Below are 22,520 nucleotides of genomic sequence, written 5' to 3'. Positions count from 1 at the left end.
TCATAGTCATTGTCTCTCATTATTAGCACTGTTATGGGTTTTAACGTATTGAAGTTTCATTAAAATCCCATCATGGTGGCTACATTAAGGCTTCACTTTTAGAACTATAGATCACTTTGATGCAAATATAGCCTAGGAGAGCTATTACAAAGAAGAAAGACCTACCCAGCCTAAGGAATAGTCATGAGGCTTGTCTCCATTTAGCTTTAATATTTCTATAAATTTTAAAATGTTTATTACAATTTGACAACAAACAATTTATGACTTTTTGTATTTTGACGTGAGTGACGAACTTATGATAGTATGTAACTATGCTGCGGATGAAAGAATAGTAACAAGTGGATATTATTATTATTATTATTATTAATGAATGTGCATTTGTACATTTCTCTAGTATTACTAGATTAGTCTCCGACTACTCACCTTTACTCCTTCTGTGCCAACTTTCTTTTCACCACGCATGTCTGCTCAACATGCATGCACACAAGATTCCGACGAACGAAAAGGGGTGTGGCCGATTAGCACGCATCTCAAGCACCACGGTTCTTCGAAAAATCACTATTGGAGGCCTGGGATGCCACATATAGTCGTAAGAAGTGAAAGACTTGCACGGTCCATTTGAAAATAAAAATTAATCATACCATAAAAATTTTTTATCATGTTGATCTTAATTATGTCCTATCTTTAAAAAATAAAAATAAAAAATGTACAAAGCTTGCATACATCATCCAAATACAATGCATATGTCATGGGGCAGGACTTGGGGAACGCCTGCAAGTTGATTAAGGTGTTAAAAAAATACAGATGCCAACTGGTAGCCACCGGCCATGATAGCTTATTATTGTCAACTTTCAAAAGCCTAATAACTAAATTCGAATCTTGGTTTTATATTATTTTGTATAATGTGCTTCCAATTATATCCTTCTCCTTTTTTTAGTATATAATTATTATCGCGTCGGGATGACCGTTTTATAGAATGTGCATGAAATTAACTTATGTGTTTGTTTGATAGCTATTACCCATTAAAAATGGAAATACGTCATTATCACTTCTACATCTCGCCATCATTCATTGGGAATATAGAATAAAAGAAAGCATATGTGAGATGATCATATCCATCCATCACAGATAATCACTTACCTTATCTGCCCCCAAGTTTTTATTCTTTTTTTATTTGGTTCATAAATTGACTTCTTTATGATATTCATCATGTACGTCACAACAAACAACACTTTTCCTTTTTGGTAATAACGATGTGGAATGAGGAAATATTCATCAGTCATTTTAAAAAAAAAATATGATCTATTATTAAAAAATTATTTATTTATTTTTTAAAATAATTATACAATATTTACATAATTATGATTATAATTATCATTTATATTTATATGAATCAAGATGAGTCTCTTATATGCACAAAGATTGTCGTTATTCGAAAATTGTTTTTTAGGTTTACCATTCCTACTTGTGTTATATGAAAACAAGAAAAAAGTTTAGCTAATGGATAAAATTTATGTTATATGAAAGATAAATTATTTGTATAAATTTTAAATAAATAAGTTTCACGCAAATTTTTTTAAAAAAATGAATCCTATTTTAAAAAAGTGTAAAAAGATGTCTTTTTTATTATTAGGACCTACGTTTTTATAAAGAATTTAAGAGACTTGTCTATTTGAGACTTCTATATCCATTAAGAGTGGCCACCAAATGTGTATTTTTTTAAAATATTTTTAAAATTTTTTAAATATTTAAAAAAATAAATTTTATGTATAGTCATTTTTACGTAATCTTTTATATACTTTACAAATATAATTGATTTAATATTTTTTTAATATAAAATAATTATTTTAATCAATTATATTAATAAAATACATAAAAATTATATAAAAATAACTATACGTAATAAAATTCTTAAAAAGATTCAAACTGATTAAAATACACAAACTCATTATACTTCATTCACCTTTAAATAAGTAAATAAATAAACCAAATCAATAGCCACTCTCTGTCGTTGTTATTCTAGAATTTATCGTGAAATGCATGCATGCCCTTTAGCCCTTGGTTCCATACGCACATGTGAGGCAATGCCTACGCACATGTGAGGCACATGTGAGGCAATGCCTAGGTCAGCAGCAGCCACGCACTAAACTTTCAAATTGACACGTCAAGTTCTGCACTCTTCTGTTTATTGGTCAAACATTTTTTTTTTGTTAATTATTAAAGGAAATTGCTTTGTCCACCGGATACTAAATATTTGTATAAAATTGTTTTTTATTTTTTAAGTATTTGTGTGTGGCTTTTTAAATATATATTTTTTTAAATAAAAACACATATACATTGAAAAAGTCCAATACACCATTCGATACACTTTCGGCACCTTTTGTCAGAAGGACCAGCACTCCCCAATACTAAATTCGTTAACGTAATTTGCTTTTAAAAAATAGAATAATTAAAATTTATCGTTTAAAGCTAACAAAGGTATCAATTTTTTATATTGAAAAAATCAAATTACAAGTGTAATTATATAATAATATATGTATTAATTTAATGTAATTAATTAAAAAATAAATTTTATTAAAAATAGTACTAATTGAAATTTTGAATATGAATGAATTAGTATTGATATATAAATTAGTGCACGACTTTATTTATAGGTAACAAAATTCTTCTATATTTTGTCTTAAAAGTAAATTGAGCCTTATGGATCCACTCGCGGATATCCTTGTTTGGGAATTTCCATCTCCAAATTTGCCGAAATTAAAATAAAAAATATTTAAGCTAATCTTTTCATGAGAAAATTTTTACAAAAACCTTAGGTTTTTTTATAGTTTACAATTTGGTCCTCGCATTAGACTTTTTGGTTATACCATTTTTCAAACTAGATCATGGAAGTCTGGTTTGGATTACTAACTTGAGAAATGATATTTACAATATTTGTATATTCATTTTTTTAAAAGTAAATAAACATAAAATTTATATTAAAAAATTATTTTTAAAATAGTAACTCTTATCTTTTTTAAATTGAGTACACTGGAAGTACTAACTATAGATCCTATATAGTATCACACTACTAAGAGCGTTGGTAAAGATAAGGTGTGTCATTTGTTGGTAAAGTTGGTGCTTGTTTTGACTGCTTGGTATTGGTTTTGATGCTGGAAATTTGTATTCTAGAAAACTCGAGGAATTTGCATGAAGTATATGAATTCGTATCAAAATCAATTTTTTAAAATTTGTATTAAGTTGATTTTGATATATGAAATTTGTATTAAATTGATGGTACAAACTGGTTTTTAGCACGTATTACTATTTGTTGGTAATATTGAGCACATGTTAATACACACTATTTTTTAGCATACAAGGTTCAAAATTTGGTCATTTTGATATATAAAATTGGTAAATTTGGATACATAAAATTTATGTTTTTGAGCACACTTTAAATAATGGGATTTGTTAGGTGCTAATTGTAAAATCTATAAAAAGAAATTAGGTAAAAAATTAATAATAATAAAATATTATTATTATAATTCAAATATGCATAATTTAATACAAGAGTTTTATTTATATGACAAAATTAATCTCTAAAAATATGATTTTGCATTTACAGATAAAGAAACCTATGTCACCACTCTAATTTGTAAGTGGAAGGCATGCTAAGCGGTGGGACCAAGAGATTGTACTTTCGCAAAATGACTAAATTTTTAATTACCCAAAATCACTCGTAGATATACTAACTAAAATTTCAAGAAAAAGGGTAAAAATAAATAAATAAATATCACGGCAGTCTTTAAAGGTCTTGTTGTACGAGTAGTAGTACATTTTGGAGTTGACGTATTTTCACATACGTCAAACTTAGAAATTATTGGGAAATGATCAGTCTTATCTTATATTCAATGCTCTTTTTTTTGGGTGGAGTTTATTTTATAATTTACACATAAATGTATTGAGCTTATGCATCACTATGTGGTAGAGAAAGGTCATCAAATAATTGAGACTAGGCCAAAGTGGAAGTGGGAGAGGTTTGCATGCTTTGAAATTATTGAAGTTTGAGTGGATCAAAAAGGGCTGAGTGACCTATGCTTTAAAAGGTCAAGGACCCGCACCTACGTTGGAAAGTGCTCAATAACAGTATTTTCTATTTTGTAAAATTATTCCATTCGATGCCCAGAAAAAAAAACATATATATATATATATATATATCTACATTAAGTTAGAGTAACGTGCAAAGCATTAGTTGGATGAAATAATATTTTTAATAAAAAAAATATGATTTTTAATAAAAAATTAATTTATGCATAATTTAATATATATATAAAAAAAGTAAATTATAAGAAATATCTTTGAATAATAATAAGTTAGTGAAATTTAATAATTACACGTTTTGATAGATTAGAAAATAAAAATATTTGTTTTATTTGACTTATGAGGTAAATTTAATTTGAAGACAATTTGACTAACGATGCGAAATGTGAGATCTCAAAAATTAGTGTGTTTTAATTTATTTATTAGTATTTTTATTATTTATTTTATTTTATGTTTATTAATTACTTTTTAGATTTGGGCCTTTTGGGTCAACAATGTGGTACTATTATTAATTACTTTTTAATCACTTGACCTTTGAGCTTCATTCAACTTTACATTCGGACGTTTAGACGAACATAGTTAAAGTTAACGGAAAAATAAAGAAAAACTATTAAAACAAGAAATTTTATTTTATACACACTTTTTATATATAGAATATTTATATATTCCAAAAAAATTTAGAAACACTTGGCGTACAAGATTTTGTTGATCCTAGCTCCTTGTATACACTCTCAGGCTTTGTTAATCAAATTTGCACAAGCATTTGATTAGAAGTTTTTCGGCAGTGCACGTTAGACGATTTAAGAAAAAAAATTTCAAACCCAATAGTCTCCAAGAATATGAATGCAGAATTTCGGACCCAATACGTCTATACCCAACCCCTAGGGTATATTGGGGTGACTTTTAGTCATTGTTGGCATGAAAAAATATATTTATAATTGTAAATTGTGTAACTTCTACATAATTATTTTGAAAAAAATAAATAAAACATAAGCTTCACATAAAAAATAATAATTTTTAATAATAAATTCTACTATTTTTTAAAACGATTATACGACGGTTGCATATTTTATAATTCTACGTAGAATTACATGGAGGCTATAAGCTACCTTCCTTTGCAGGTTGCACTATCTTAGCCCTTAAGGTCTTTCCTCTTTCAATAGAGACGACCATTCTAGCCCTTTTTACGTTCTCTGCATTCATGTACTTGCGCCTTATCATGTTCACCTTACAGCACTCATTGTTCTTGTGGGATTCCCTCCCACCCCTTTGGTTATGTTCCACGGCAAATGTCTGAAAGGATAGGAATTGAACGATATTTCTAGAAGAATAAGACTTATGAAATTAAGGGTTCTTGTAGCCGCCCTATTGATGTTTATCATCCGCCGACAAATAGCCATATATGCTAGGTAAGGGATCAGACCATGCTTCTAGATTGCATATCGCTTGGTCTATAAACGGCGCTTTTGCTTTTGGGAAATATAAAGAGAGGTAAGCAATGCATCATTTATTTATTTCTTTTACTTTTAACATTGATTTTTAAAGATTTAAACCCACTATATATATAAATATCCAAACGTCAACAACAACCACCCACTTCGATCGTTGTGGCTAATTAAGTGACAAACACTTTATTAAGAGGTAACGAAATTTCAAACCTAGTCGGGTCCCATATCTTTTGCTTCAACCCCTTGTTGCTCTGTGTAGTGCAATCCCATGGCGACACCCATCTCTCTCTCTCTCTCTCTCTCTCTCTCTCTCTCTCACCCGCATTATATTTTAAGGCCAAAGCATATAAGAGAGAGAGACAGAGGAAATTAATAGAGTGATTGTGGTATATAGTATATGCGTCGTACCATTTCTAATCGAAACATAAAAGTATAGTACAAATCATGTGCTGTAGACAAACATAAAAGAAATATATCAAAATATACTGGGTGTATGCAAAGTCTAATTAAGTTTTTAATTTTTGTTCTTCCACTTGAGAGCCAACTCGGACAGCGTCTTTGTGGAAGACCCATCTTCACTCAGAGCCTTTGAAGCTGCGTCCTTGAGGTCCTTCATACGGCTCCTCACCCCCTTCCCTTCTTCACCTTCCATTAAAGCCTTGGCAATTCTGGCAATTTCATCTCTTACTACAATTCCATTTTCGTTATGCTTTGGTCTCAAAGCCACCTTGATGTCCTTGGTCAGCATAATGGCATTCATTTTCTGTTCTGCATAAAGCGGCCAAGCAATCAAAGGTATGCCATTCACAACACTCTCGAGGATGGAATTCCAACCGCAGTGGGTTAGGAACCCTCCGGTAGAGCCATGGCTCAGGACTTGGGCCTGTGGTGCCCAAGATGGAATCAATAAACCCCGCCCCTTGGTCCTTTCCACAAATCCTTTTGGCAAGAAATCAAGAGGGTTTTTCTGGCTTTGGACACTGAAAAAAGTGGCACTGGAATCTTCATCATTTGGGCTCCTCACTACCCACAAGAATCTCTGCTCACTCCTCTCCAACCCCAAAGCCAACTCAGTAATCTGGTGAGAAGAGAGGGTTCCACCACTTCCGAAAGAGACAAACAAGACCGAGCCATGTGGCTGCTCATCCAACCATTGCAGACACTCGCACCCCTCAACCTTAACGCTTGAGCCCATATTCACGAGCGGCCCAACAGGGTAAACGGTCGGTTTCCCAGGTTCTTCTGCTTGCAAAAATTTTATAGCTCCTGGTTCCAACTCCAGGAAGCTGTTCGCCATAATTCCCTCGGCCATGGGATAGCGTTTTGCGTGGTGAAGCAGCCATTTGTAGGCCTCGTTTTTCCGGTCTTGAACCGGGTCTAGCAAATCTTTGCCGTGAATTGGAATGCACCCAGGAATTCTCACCAGCTCAGGATGGTCTCTGTACTCGCAAGAAACCATTTCATCGAGCTTCGGCAGATACAAGAACAAAGACAAAGCCATGGCCGTGGAGGGGAAGAATACGTACGGATAGGCGTTGAATTCCCTGGCAACATCGAAGGCGTCGGAGCCAAAGAGGTCAACAACGAGAGCCGCTAGCTTATTAGTTTCAGCCAACGACTTCAAGGCCTCACGAATGGAAGGAAGAGAGCGAGCCACGGTCAGAGAAATGATGGTTTCAATACTGGTTCCTCCGGGGATATCGTCGAGGTCGACGGGAGGGAGGAAGACGTGATTTATGGAGGTGGGGAGGGAGGCAAGGACGGACCTTTGGGCCTTGGTGGGCGGTCCGTCGGTGGGGACGATGAAGGTGACGTTGATACAGCTGTGTTGGAGGTGGACGAGTCGCTTGGCGAACTCGACGAGGGGGATGAGATGTCCCATGCCGGGACTGGGAAGAATGGCGACATGGGTTGCTTTTGATTGTGCAGATTGAAGGTCTTCCATGGCAGCAATTCGCAAAATGTTTTTTTTTTTTCCTCTCTCCAGAACAATCCAGCTATTTTTTGTGTTACGGTAGTTGGAGCTAGAAATTCGGGAAAGGTGTGAGGGTGTTTATATAGAGAAATTTTAACAAGGGCGGTGTTTGTTTGGTCATTTGAATTGTGGTGGTGCCTGTAAAAATTGAGTATTGTGTAGAACTTGACCTTTGGTGATTTGTTTTTAATGCTGGTGGGGGTACATCAAGAATGTGTTTGGACCAGGGAGGACTCGGATGGCATATCCTGTTTTTGGCTTCTTGGCCTCGTATCAAGTCATCAACATTAGATTAAATAGGTTAATCTAAATCTAACATATTAAGTTAAATAAATCAAACTTTTAACCCTAATTAAATTCATTTAGATAATAAGTCATATCGTGTCACTCACTTTAACTTATTTAATAATTAATTAAAAATATTTAACATGACACGACTAATTTAAACTCGTTTATTTTATGTAAATAGGTTGAACTAAAACGTATAATTTATTTGACTTAATTAATATAATTTTACGTAGAAGTTAAAACCTATATTTATTAATAATAATAATATCTTAAAAATATACATCAATATTTTTAAAATTTTAACATATAATAAAAATTAATATTACAAACCATACTAATATTACAATTTAATAATAATAAAAATTTAATGTTGAAATAAATTCTAAACAGGTTAAAACATTGATTTCGTGTTAAACAAATTGATATGTTATTGACCTATTTATAAAGTGTGTCTTAACGGATCAATTCCAAACCCGTTAATATCAAATCCAAACCTAATAATTTCGTGTCATATTTGTATTAAATTCACAAATCGTATCATATATTATCACTAGGGGGGAGAGGATTCTTGAACTGGAGATGAAAAATTTCTAGAGAGGGTGGAGGAGCATGGTCAGCATAGCATGGTTGATCTGTCAATCATCTCATCTTATTTAATTATTATAATATTTTTAATTTTTATATAAAATATTAAAAATAATTTAATTTTTTTAAAATTTTAAAATAAATTATATTCAATATATTTTATTTAAATTTTAACAAAACATTTTATCTTATTTGATCGGAAGTATTTAACCAAACGATCCCTAAATGTAATTCGAAGTGGGTGTGATGATGTCAGTTCATACGTAAGTCTTATGTTATCAACAGCCGGGTCTTTCTCGCTTCGTGGGTCACCACGGGCCACGGCCTCGTGGGTTCCTAGAATTAATTAGTCTTGTTCTGTCTCCAACCAAGTGTGTGGTATATAAATGTATTCCTGAAATAAATCTATCACAATTCAAACATAAATTTAAAAAATATATGTATTCTAAAAAAAAATAAACAGCTGCGTAGCCACACTTGACCAATTCCCCCAAATTACACTAGTCTCTAGTGGCTGCCCGTTGTCACCATTGACAAGTGGCCCGCTTTCAATTAACAGCTGAATTAATGGCGATTACTCTCATCCTCGCTATATTTTAACAGAGTCAGATTTGGCATAAGTCTCAAATAAAAAAATATATATTATATAAATTATTTATAAAAAGATAGTCTTATTAAGAAAAAATATTTTTTTTTTAAAGACAGAATTTACTTTTTTACAAGGATTTATAAAAAGATGGTGCATTTTCACTTTTTCTAAATTGAGAATGATTACTCTAGGGATGTTTAAAACGTGAGAAACTCATGCTCTTGGGAGTCAGATTTCCTGTTATTCTCTACGGTTTGATCACATCTGAAAATTAAAAATCTTACGTGTCACCCACAGTCACGTATAAGGAAATATATACAATTGTTAGATTATTTAGACCAAATATAACATTATATGAGCTATCCATGACCTTGATTATGAATTCGAGCAATGCTAATCATTATTTTATATTATATATTTTTAATTTTAATTTATTTTTATTAAATCAAATAAATTGTTCTATTTATTCTCTATACATCATATATTTATTATAAAACAATAAAATAAAAGTGATGTGTAATGTATGAAAATGATAAATAGGCTTGTTGAGATTCAAAAAACGTTTTACCTTATTTTATTTCATAATTATAATTTTCTTAAATTTTTACATAAAATATAATAAAGAACTTATTTTTTTTTTTAATTTTAAAATAATAATAATATTTTATTTAATTTTTATCTTTTATTTAAAATAATTTTATCTATTCTAATCTCTTCTTTAGATTCAAATGAATTCTTTCCGAAATCTTGGCGGGCTCCAATTGTACACGTAGCTTACGCGCATCATCGGTGTTCTTTAATGATTACGATTTTCTCGTCACAAAACTCCATAAATGTATTCGATCAAAAAGAGGCCGCAAAGCCTTGTCAATTATTAGTGGCACACGTCCCTTCTTCCTTTTCTTATCTTTATAAAAAATGGGAAGGTTTCGTGTCCAAAAGACAAAAACTGATTTTTTTTTCTTATTTTAATATTAGGTTTCCAAGTTCTACGTGTCCCAAAAAGAGTTAATTTATAATTAAATATCATGATAAAGTAATCAATATATACTGTTCAAAAAATAATATCTACAATTTTAAAATATCTAAATTTTGTAAATATATTATTTAAAAAATAATACACAAATCTTATATATTTATTATAAAAAAATATTAATACAGTCGTGATTGCATAAGTACGATGTAATTATTTTAAAAAAATAAATATAAAATTTATATAAAAAACTAATTTTTTAATAATAACCATACCGTATTAATACCAAATTTACAAAATAGAAACTAAAAGCAAACATGAAAACGAATATTAACCATGCACGTTTTAATTATTGGTCAAAGCATATAAATCGGAGATATGGCCCATCCAGCAGCTACGTTGAATTTTCGATACACATACCACACGAGCTCGACAGTTTTACGATGAACTCAAATCAAAACAACTGGTTGAGCTGGAGCATCAAATTGCCGACATTTCAATGCAAGTGGGACAATTTTCTGTGTTTTTATTTATATCTAAGCTAGAGGACAAAACAAATTGGCCACGTCAAAAGAGTATTTTGCATATTTTTTAAAGGCATTTAAATTTCACAAGCGATTCATTTTATTATTATAATTTTTTTTAATTTTTATATAAAATATAATAAATAATTTAATTTTTTAAAAATTTTAAAATAATAATAATATTAAAATATAATTTTTTAATAATATTTTATTCAATTTTTATCTAAAAATATTTCATCTCATTATAAAAATTTTTATGAAAATACTAAATTTCACAATTATTGTTGTAATTATATTTTAAATTAACCAAGTATGTAAAAAATAACTTCTGAAATATATATACAAGTAGTTATGATTTTTTGTATATATATATATATATAAATATCTGTTCCAAAAGCTAGGGTGATTAAATGTACGTACATATGTAAATGAAAACTCCTGGTACAAATTAATTAAATATCATTGGGGCTTTAAAGAAAAGGATGTGCCTTATTAATTGGATATTCAATTCCTTATCCCACTCTGTGTAACTGGCGTTCCTTGAATTCATTCATTCATTCATTATATCTGAAACTCACCGACTAGAGAATAAACGCCAAATTAATACATAAAATTTTAGCAAATATATAATAGGTTCCATGTCTACTCGTGACATGATGCTTCATTTTCTTTAAAGGAAAATGATAGTAGTAGTAATGAGTATACAAGAATCATATAATTACTGTTAAAATAAATAAATAAAAACGAGATTTATATAAAAGGAAATTAAATTTTTAATAATAAATTCTACTCTTTTTCAATATAATTGTATGATATTTGTACATTTCATGATTATATTGAAAGATAAAGAAAAAGTATAGAATATAGACTCTGTTTTCTTCAATTGGTCAAAATATAATGCCCATTTCGTAACATTTATTTAGTTTTAGTCTATACCAATTTCTTTTTTTTGCATTTTTTATTCAAATGAATTCTATAGATTCAGTCCATTCCTTTTCATTTTTTATTTCTCATAGAATGCCCATTTGAAGAATTTTACATTCACCACATGAAAAATGGAAAGGCAATGTTTGGATAAATGATTTAAAATGAGTGTATCTAGACATCAGTTTCTAATTTAAAAGAATGGAACTATCATTCACTACTAGAATTGTTTGTTGTTGTTGAAGGGAGAGGAGGGAAATTAGGATTAGGGATAGAGGGAGATGGGGTAGTAGAGAGGGGAGGAGATGGTGAAGGAGAAGGGTCCTATACAAACTTAAAGTTAAAACACACTATTTGGAAAATAATGAAAAGAACCGTTTTATTTTAGTCTATCTCTCTCTATGTTCTACAAATTCTTTTCCCGCCCATTTATTGAAATGATGCGTTTAATTTTTGAGGTGGTATCCCAGCTTTAGCTCCTATGCGATTCGTTCATAAAATGGACTGAATCTAATTTATTTTTTAAATTTATTACAAAACGCTTATACACTTCACAATTACAAATACGATTTGTCTATTTTAATATGGGTGCTTTCACAGCTAGCCAACTCTTATTGAATCTCTATCACTAACCTCCGCTTTGGGAGGCTTCTCAAACTAACTGCCAATATTACAAAACCAATTCTTGCACAAGTGAACTTTGCTATATAAGGGTGTAAATAAGGGGAAGTAAGTATAAGTGGTTCTCGAGTGTACGAAAGAAAAATATACAAACATAGTTGTGTTGGTGTACTTCATTTCGGAAAATGAAACAAGTATAATATATATTTTTTATATAATTATATTTCAAAACTATACGCGTTTATGTAAAATAATTTGTTTTTTTACAAAAATATTAGTATTTTAAAACATAATTTTATAAAGAGTATTAGATATAGTTACAAAGTACGCAAGTGTTACGTACTCATTTTGAAAAAAAATTAAGTAAACATGATACTCACATAAAAAAAATGAATTTTTTAATAATGAATCCCTCTTTTTCAAAATGAGCATGTGGTGTTTATACAACTCATAATTATATTTAATTTTACTTTTTTTTTATATAAAATATTATAAAAAAATGAGTAAATATAACGTTATTCTTTTGACTTTTTATTTATTGCTAAAAGTTGATAAATAAGACCACAATCCAACAGTATTAATGCTAAATTCAAATATGTAAAATTTTTATTTGGAGAGTGTTCATACAAGTGCATATAATTATTTTTAAATTAATTTTAAAATTATAATAATATAATATTTTTTTGACCTTTTATCCTCCCATATGTTGCACACAATCTCCTATCTAAAGCTGCAATTAGAATTTCTCAGATAAAAGGCAAGGCGCAGAGGACTTGAGGTTGTTATGCAGACAGGCATGTGAATTGGCACGTGGCCCTTTACGGGTAGAAAGAAGTGGCAAAAGAGGGAGAAGAGGAAAAGAATCAGACATGCGGATAAAGGCAATGGACGTCTAGAAGTTGAGGGGAGTGGAGTGGAGTGGAGCTGAGCTGGCTCTACAGTTCCCCATCAATTAATTACATACGGATAAAGTTCATCATTTCCTTTTGTTGGCAAAAAGTCAAACATTCAAATAATGGAGGTATAAACTACGCAATGAGCTATAAAACCCAAAAAAATCTATAAATTAATCTCTGCCTGCCTTCAATCATTGGGGAGCAGTGCTAGAACGAGCTCGGTATCGAGAATAAGGTTTTTATTTTTATTTTTATTTCTTTTAAAAAAATTTATAATATTATTAAAAATTATTTTCTTAACTACTAAATAAAAAAAATATGGTCGGTTCTTGATTTTCCTTAATAACGATGGTTCTCTGAGAGAGTAAAGAGAGAATTGCAAAGGAAAAAGAGAGGATGCGAGAAATGGAAAACAAATCAAAGAATACAAAATGTTGAAGAAGACTATATAAATTGAAAACGTTGACATTTAGTTTTAAATCCAACGATCTCGTTCTATTTATTTTTTGTTTTATACGTAATGGATAAAACGATGTTATTTGATTTTAAATCAAACACCCTCATTTTAGTTGTGTTTAAAATACAACTAATGGCATAAAATGGTACCATTTCACTTAAACTTAAGTGAAACGACGTCGTTTTAGAAACATATAATTATGGGTGACAATATGTTACACGACCCGTTAACTCAACACGAACACGATACGATAATAGCAGATTAGGGTTTGGTCTTAACAAGTTTGGATCAAAACGGGTTGACCCGTTAAAACACGATTGCTTAACAGGTTGATAACGGATCAACCCGTTATGACACGTTAAGAAAGTTAAAATTACAATTATACCATTTTACCCAAAAATAAAATTATTAGAATTTTAATTTCGATATTTTTATTGTTTAGATTGTAATTTTGGACTTGTAGTTAGTTTTATAATTTTTATAGATATTATGATTTTAACATTTATAGAAAATTATGTTAAATTTAATTAGGTCAAATAGGTTGATTTTAAGCCCATTTAACCCATTTACATACACAGTTTGAAACAAGTCGTATTGTATCGTGTTGACTTATTTAGTAATATTCATTAATGGGTCAAAACAGGTTGACATAACACGACACGTTATATTAATGGATCGTGTTAGGGTTTGAGATTTTGACACGATAAGTTTAACGAGTTAGGTTATTAGGGTTGACCTATATCGTATAATATCCGTACTTTGGCACAACACGAATACGACTCGTTAACACGTTTTGACACCCTTACATATAATTTTAAAAAAATAATGTTACAAAGCATTAGTCGGATTAATGGTTTGAACTGGCCTCAAATCACAACCGAACCGACGCCAATCAGTTTTGTTAAAATGTTGGCCCCCACTAACCAGTTCCCTACTAGTTTCGGCTGGTTTCAACCTTCTTCAGCGGCTTTTTTGTACACCCCTATGTCCCACCATTAACCCTTCCTCCCTAAATCAAGATCAAATCATTATAAATATTAAAATGACACTTAATTGGCTAAGATTATTGATTTCTAAACATTTTCTAGATACTAATTAAATTAATTTAATTTGTAAATATTATGTTTAAAAGTAAAATAAAATTGAGGGGTCTTTATAGGTTCTTACAAGGGGAAAAGTCTATAAACATCGGTGAAGAAAAACAGGCATTAGTATTTAAAAAATGTTAATATGTAACTTGAGTTTATTTCTTCATTTTGATCACTCATATATTTAAATTTTTTAATTTTTTTACTTATAATTAAGAAAATAATTTTTAATATATTGGTATATATTTTTTATTTTTTAAAAATAGTTAAATATGTTAAAAAAATCTAAAAATATAAAAATAAAAAGTCAAATATGTACTAAGCGGCACGTTGAGCGTTCAATGCTTAGCAACTGCCTATCATCACTCTTAATATTTTACTGTTGCTTCAATAAGCTTGCTGTTTCCAATCAAGTTGCCTAATCTTTCTTCAGCAAAAGATCAACACCACCCCTGACAAGGTATGGGCTACCTAAGATAATAGTTGGATGCCACAAGTAAAATTGTATAATCCCTTAAGACTAATTATTTAAGAATATTTGTAATGCTAATTATGAATTGTGGACAAGAATAAAAACAAAAATATACAGTGATATATACACATAGAAAAATTAAACAAGGTTATACATATATATATATAATATATCCTTTTGGTCAGATCCTTTAGCGCCAGGCGCCAGGTCCCCCGCCCCACAGTTCTTTAATTCTTTTTGTCAGCTAGTCAATCTCAAAACTTGAGCAAGGACCGGTCCGGTTCGAATGTGATATATCGAAATTTTCGGTCTATTATTTTTTTCGGACCATATTAATCCGATTTATTCGGTCTAATTTTTTTAATCAATTAGTAAAAAAAATTATTTAAAATAATAAATTAAAATTAAGTGATTTATTAAATAAAAATTACATAAAAAAATTACCAAACTGGAAATCAGCCGCTGGATGCGGGAACAGGTAGAAATCAGTGAAGAGCACGTCGACGGTTGAGTTAAATATGTAGGAATCGACGTCAGCCTATTCAGTTCGCGGTTCAACCCTAGGAAAAAGTGTTGAAAACCGCTGAACTGACTGACGTTAGATATAAGGGTTTTTTTTTTTTTTTCTTCCCTATCTATAGAGAAATGACGTCATTAAAGTGAAACGGTGTCATTTACGACCTTAGACATTTGTCTAACTTTGTTTAAGACCTTAGACATTTGTCTAACTTCTCTTTCGTAAAGGAGAGGTCAAAATGTCTGTTACTCTGTGAAAAAATCACTGCAATAGACTAGATAATACAATAGATTCTCCTCTAGCACCTCTCTGAATTGACTTAATTGTGTTTCAACTATTTGTCTATCCCCACCTTCTCATTTTGGGAAAAGATCACATTAAAATTCCCTACCACATACCATTGGTCATGCTCTCTTGGTTTCATGCTTCGTAATAAATCATGAGAAAACTTCATTTTCCTTGTCTCAGGATATCCATAAATCCTAATAAATAACCATTTTCTACCCTCCCATTCTCTACTGATCTCAGCATTAATATGCCCATTAGAGTAATTTTCTAATTTTCACTTCCTCCTTATTTCTCCAAAACAATGCCAAATCCCTCTCCTTCCTACATGATCTCATACAAAACACCATTTTATTCCCAATCTCATCTTTAGACTCTCTAATCTACCAGCTTTTACCATAGTTTCAATCAAGAAAATCATGTTAGCCTTCTTATCTTTTGACATCAGGCAAAAATTTTAAACTGTTCAAGTGTTGTGAAGTTCTCGGCAGTTCCAGTTCATAAGATTCAAAATACCAGGCAAGGCTTCTTAGTAGCCATCACCCCTAGCCTCTCCTCTTCAAAAGCCTTCCCAATTTCTAAACTAGCTTTCTTTTCTGTACCTTCAACTACCCTCTCCCCTTCTATACTATCAAATTCTCGTTTATGAATGAGATTAAAACTAGTCAGCATCCCTACAACTAGGCATCATACTGTGCAGGAGCTGAAGAGTTTGCTAAAAGAGACAGGAGATTTAATGGAACATGAGGATTTAATGTGAAAACAAAAGGCCAAGAATAATTGATACAACTTGGGAGACAGAAACACAAGAATTTTCCGTGAGTGTGTGCAAATCAGAGGTCCCCCCCCCCCCCCCCCCCCGCCGCCGGCGACCCGGCTTGGCCTTGTCCCCCCAATATAAATAAATTATAAAAGTAGATATAAATGGTTGTGAAAACTGTTATTTAAAAAAGTGACAGGACCATTAAAAGCACGTTCGTATATCTTGATTTTCTCAAAAAAGTATTTAGAGATGATATGATAAATAATTAAAAAGCTAACCACCAAAAGGTCTCAAACTACCACGGCCACTTTGATAAGACCTCCCTCGGTGGCTAGAGACTTTGGCCACCACGAGGCAACTCGGATTGGGCCACTTTTGGTGGCTTCAAAACTCTGGCCACCATGACAATCATATCGCCTTGTCATTATGATTAATTTGATCTGGGTTGCTCGATCGCGCTCGTTAGAGGGTGTTGATGTATAAATTTTTAATAAAAAAAATAAAATTAAAACGTAAATATTGTTTTTTCTATATATATTTTTATACAAATAATTTATTTTAAATTCAAGTCTTAAATTATTAAACTTATATCAATTTAAAATTTTTTTATACGTAAGATATATAATTATTTTTAATTTAACATCTTTTTATATATAGGATCTATAATTTTTTTTAATTTTTTATAAAAATATTAAATTAATTTTAATATTTAAACACATTTAAATTAATTTTATTAATTTTTTTTTATCTCAATTCCCTATTATTGAATTGGTTAACTCAACTCAGCTTAAATGCAGCCTTAAATGCAAGTACTGGTATTTCATAGTGATCAAGTGAACTGGTGTTTCCACCAACTTCTCAGAGAGCATTCCCATGACCCACCTACTCTAATTAATCACTCGTAGTATCTCCGTAATATTTGTCCAAAAATGGATGACAGCTTTCTGACGACATGATGATGCAAATAAAAAAAAAAGAAAAGAAGATGAAGAATTAGTAATTAACAGCTAGCAGTACTTGTCAATGTTGGGCACAGCTCGTTCTACGGGAGAGGGGGGGAGGGTCGCCATGTTAAATGGTCATTATGAGGTTGCAAAGGATGACTAAAAACGACAACCAAAACATATATATATATATACACACATTGAAGGAGATTGGGCGTTGCGTCCCAATCAAAAAATTAATTAAGAGCATTTTGTAAAAATAATTTAGGACGATGATTGAAAAGTCCATTTGGGCTTCTTAGAAGATTTATGAAGTTCATTCTCACCACCACAATTCTTTGACAGACGCGTTGATTTGGTGGAGCTAGAAAATAAGAACACAACGCGTCACCTACCTGGCAAGCTAGCTGTAGCACAAGAATAATTGTTCATTTTTCCCAAACCACACGACACGCAGTACTAAGTATCTAATTATAATTATTAATGTACTTATTAATTTTATCTTTGCTCAATGATCTTCCACCCTAAGACTTACACCTCTTGACACATTGGCTTTGAAATTTTCGACACATTGGAATGAGACGAGTGTTGTAGTTTCAAACCCTTGAAATTTGTAATATAGGACGACGTACATTTCCTCTTATCTCTTTTACATATGCGTTACTCATAATGATTATATTCATAATTTTTTTATCTCTTTTTTATTGTCAAAATGAGTTATTTTCGTTAAAAATACTATTTTTTTAATTTATTTTTATTTTTTTTAGTGAGCTTGTGTTGAAGTTGGCCATTATCATGGTGGCATTATGTAACTACGCATGCATAAATGTGGTCCACTCGATCCCATGATCTCTTCCACTTAATTATAGGATTGGCAACTTGGAATGATGTTTTTGCCAATTGAGCTGATGAACATTGAACACATTCGGATTTTGTGCTCCCCACTTAAAAGGAAATTTATTAAATAATTAACCCATCTTTGAACTGTAATTAATGGTATGATATCATGTTGATGAGTTCAATAATTCGATTAAAAGAATTTCAGGATCCATTGAATTAGGTAGAATAAACCATCTCAGGTTAAGAATCATGCATACCTTTTCTTTTTCTTTTTTCTTTATATAATTTTTCACTGATTCTTCTCATTTTGGGTGCACCTTAACCCCCTTTTTCTAGAAAGTAAAGGGGAAACAGTGAAACACTACATGAATTGATAACATGGATGAAAGCTGGTCTCTCCTTGCAGTTGTTTTCACTTACCAACCATTTTGGTAAAAAAAAAAAAAAAAGAGAGAACAAAAATGTAAGAAATCTTGTGTACAATAAAGGCAAAATGAATTGCTCTGTAAGAAAATGTCATGATGAGTCAATTCAAGATGGATGGTAAAATTCATTTTTCATGTGAGCTAGCTAGTCAACTAAACATATATATATATATATATAGTCCAAGAGTACTGCCGTTGGTAAATAAATACAGTTTTCAGTCTTGGATTAATCGTAGATCATGTTTTTATCATTTAGGGGCTGGTGGTTTGGATACAAAAACCATTTCAACTTATTTCATTTAATTATTATAATTTTTTTAAAATTTTTAAATAAAATATAATAAACAATTCAACTTTTTCAAATCTCAAAATAAAAATAATATTTCATTCAACTTTCTCGCTTTTGTCACAACTCACTATTTGAACCACCAATTTTTAGAGCTGAATTACTAAAATTGACACAATCTACTTCTTTCGCGGAGGTAGAGTATACCATACACAAAGACACAAAAAGACCTATTCGATCTCAATTCTTTCGATTTTTTTTTTTTTTAAATTCTTTCTACTATTTAAGCTATCGAGTGAGGGGGAAAAAAATAAAACTAGATAAAGCGGCACAATCTTAATGATTGGATCTTATGAAGGATGTACATTACACTATCGACTCTATTTACCCACGTCAAAAGAAAAAGGAGGAGGAGGTAACCTCACTCAAATGTTTTAGGATGTATATGATTCTTCCACTTGGAAACTAGTGTACAAAATCCATCCTCACTACCTTTTAGGGTTTGGCAACCTTTGTGAACTCCTACAAATGTTAGATATTGGGCTTAAAGTCACCCTTACGTTAGGCCCTCGCTGTCATAGTTAATAGCATGGCATTCACTATTTAAAGCCCATCCCATTGGAGAACCCAAATGTTAAAAGAATAATTTGATTTTTTTTTAAAAAGAATATTAAAAACAAAAAAATAAAATAAATGTTAGACTTTATACAATATGCATACGAGAGATGGGAGAGATAAAAATCTTTTTTAATCTTCAAATATTTTATCTTTTATTTTTTTCTTAAAAAATTACATTACCTCTCGTACATTCACGTGTTATTACTATTAGACACAATAGGTTTTACTTGATTGTTATTTTGAATTTTTGAGTTCAATTTGTGCTCAAGATGGTCATGACAATAATGAGTTCTATTAGGTGAGGTTTGAATGATTTGTTGAGATGATATGGTTTTAAATGAAATTTGAATAAAATATTATTAGAATATTAGTTTTTAATATTATTATTATTTTGAGATTTAAAAAAATTAAATTATTTATTTAATTGTATGTAAAAATTTAAAAAAATTATAATAATTAGATGAGATGAAACACTTTTAATATTTTTACTATTCAAATAAGACAATGTTACTTTATACTTTTGTTTATTTCATACATATTTTTTTAACTTTATAATATTTATATGTTACACCTAATTAATTACCTTTCTATTTGTCATAATTATCCACCTTTCTTTTTGTCATAATTATCCCTTTCCCCCCTCCCCTTTTGCTTTACACCATCTCTCTTTTTCTCGTCCCTTTCTATCCGTGAACTTTACTTCTATTTCTTTCTTTCTTTGGTACTTTCTCTAAATCATCACACAATTTTAACAACAAAACGAAAGATTCTTTTGGGTAGATTTCTGTATTGAATTAAGTTTGCAAATTCACTTAGAAGCTTATAAAAGAAAGGCATTTTTGTGTGCCTCTTCTATTTGGGGCTACAGTGAATAGTCACGACTTGTAATTTATATTCTACAAATAATGTTATACACAGAAATTGGTGTGTGTATGTATATATATATATATATATATATATATATATATAATTCATATAGGGTTTTGTTATACATTGAAGAAAATTTGGTAGAAATTTCTTAATAGTAAACTCTTATCGAGTGGGAGTAAATATCAATGATAAACAATTTCCTCGACCAATAATTTCCTCTTTATAATAAGCTTACAATCAAAGACTTCAAAATAAAATAAAAGTCTTGATTATCTCATATACTAATCACAACCCAAATTGAATTGAAACTCTATCTAAATGTTCACTTGACCAAGACTCGGGTGAGTGATGAGGAATTGAGCGAAACTCTCTAGTTGGTTCTCATTCGACCGAACAATAGTGAGTGTCAAGAAAAGTCTTGGGTTCAATTATTGGATTATTCTTTTATAATTTTATTCACTTTTCAAGTCATTCTTGTACTCTAAACTCTTTTATGCATTTGATTGCCATGATGCACCCTACATCAGTTTCAAAACAATGAGGGGTGTTTGTTGTTTAGCATTAATTCCATATGAAAAACTTTACTTTTCAGCATAGAAATTTGTACTCCCATTCTATGTTATGCTGTTTGGATTTATCTTTCTTCTTTGAAATTATGTTACTGCACGTTATGAGTGGCGACTGTTTGTTCTCTATAGGAAATGACCATTGATTGACCAAAAAGAGAATCCAATGCTTAATTGTCTCCTAACGGTCTTGATCTAATACTCTCTAGTGACAAAGTGATAGTTGATCTTACTTTGTCTAATGTTTTCTCTCAACTTTACGTCTTTTCACAAGCAACCCTGGATCAATGTTCCCGAGTATTGTTAACAGTGAAAGTGTTACGCTATTAAAAGTGATTTTATAATTTAATATATTAAATTATGTTAATTTATAAATTTATTTTTATAAAATCATTAAACAAATACGCAATAATAGAACTCGATGGAATGGATGAAACCTCTTTTAAGAATATTGTAGTCTACATGTGGTTAAATTGGCTTTTCTTTCATTGGATTGAAGCTCGTTCAATACCTCCTGTCTTTCCAATTTTCACATTGTATCTTGAAAAACCATGCACGTTTTGCTTAAAAACAAAAGAAAAACCTCTTTGTGATATACATGATACTCTATATATTGCCTTTGTGATATTTTCATTATGATATGATTTTGGAGGCTATAACTGATAACCCTAGCTAGTCGTTATATGGAGAAGTAAATATTTAAATATTGACAAAATATATTAATTTGACAAGGCTTACTTTTCCACATGCTCGTACATGAGTTAGCACCTAACTAATTATATACAATAATATAAAGAATAATGCTATTTGACTATATGAAACTTACCATTCAAATGACTCTCCACCACATGCTCGTACATGAGTTAGCACCTAGCTAATTATATACAATAATGTAAAGAATAATGCTATTTGACCATATGAAACTTACCGCTCAAATGACCCTCCTCAAGTAGTACATAGTTTACTAAAAAATAAAAAATAAATAGAGACAAACACAAAAATGGTAGAGGGGATTTAATATTTCAATATTCATCTCTTTTGAGTTTCATACAATATATATTTTTATTTATTTTAATCAAACATGTAGTACCATATGGTTGAGATGAACACATGTCGTCACGTATTTATTTATTCAAATGGCCCAATAGCAATAGTACTCTAATAGAAAATAAGGCTACCTATGGAATGACATCAAAGACATCATTTTCCCACATTTGCCGTGAGCAAGTAATTCATATCCATGTACATTATATATAGCAATCTCGGAATTACGAACAATTGAACCGAACTGGTCAATGGTAGCTAGCAGCCACGCATGCATTGCCATGCATGGATAATGGAAAGCTTCCCACCAAAGAAAAAGCTCATGCAGACCACACAAACTATATAGTATAAGACGATTCGCATCCCATTAGCTATAACAACCGAGGATGAAAATAGAGTTACATTGGAGTAGTCAAAAGGTTAGCTAAGCTGATTTTTGTTA

At 30.7% G+C, this 22,520-nt stretch overlaps 1 protein-coding gene across 1 annotated transcript; it reads right to left on the bottom strand.

The window, feature by feature from the left end:
* Nucleotides 1-5,909: 5,909 nt before the first annotated feature.
* LOC122311009 (hydroquinone glucosyltransferase-like) lies at nucleotides 5,910-7,623 on the bottom strand. The gene has a single exon (XM_043125348.1). It carries the CDS (start codon nucleotides 7,471-7,473, stop codon nucleotides 6,043-6,045), a length of 1,431 nt encoding a protein of 476 aa, XP_042981282.1. The 5' UTR covers nucleotides 7,474-7,623; the 3' UTR covers nucleotides 5,910-6,042.
* Nucleotides 7,624-22,520: the final 14,897 nt, after the last annotated feature.

The sequence above is a fragment of the Carya illinoinensis genome, chromosome 1 (genome assembly GCF_018687715.1).
Source record: "Carya illinoinensis cultivar Pawnee chromosome 1, C.illinoinensisPawnee_v1, whole genome shotgun sequence".
Classification (NCBI taxonomy): domain Eukaryota; kingdom Viridiplantae; phylum Streptophyta; class Magnoliopsida; order Fagales; family Juglandaceae; genus Carya; species Carya illinoinensis.
Note: the sequence above shows the minus strand (reverse complement) of the source record. Positions and strands in the feature narration are given on the sequence as shown.

Coding starts and splice junctions, on each gene's coding strand:
- LOC122311009 (XM_043125348.1), bottom strand. CDS start 7,473: ATGGAAGACCTTCAATCTGCACAATCAAAAGCAACCCATGTCGCCATT.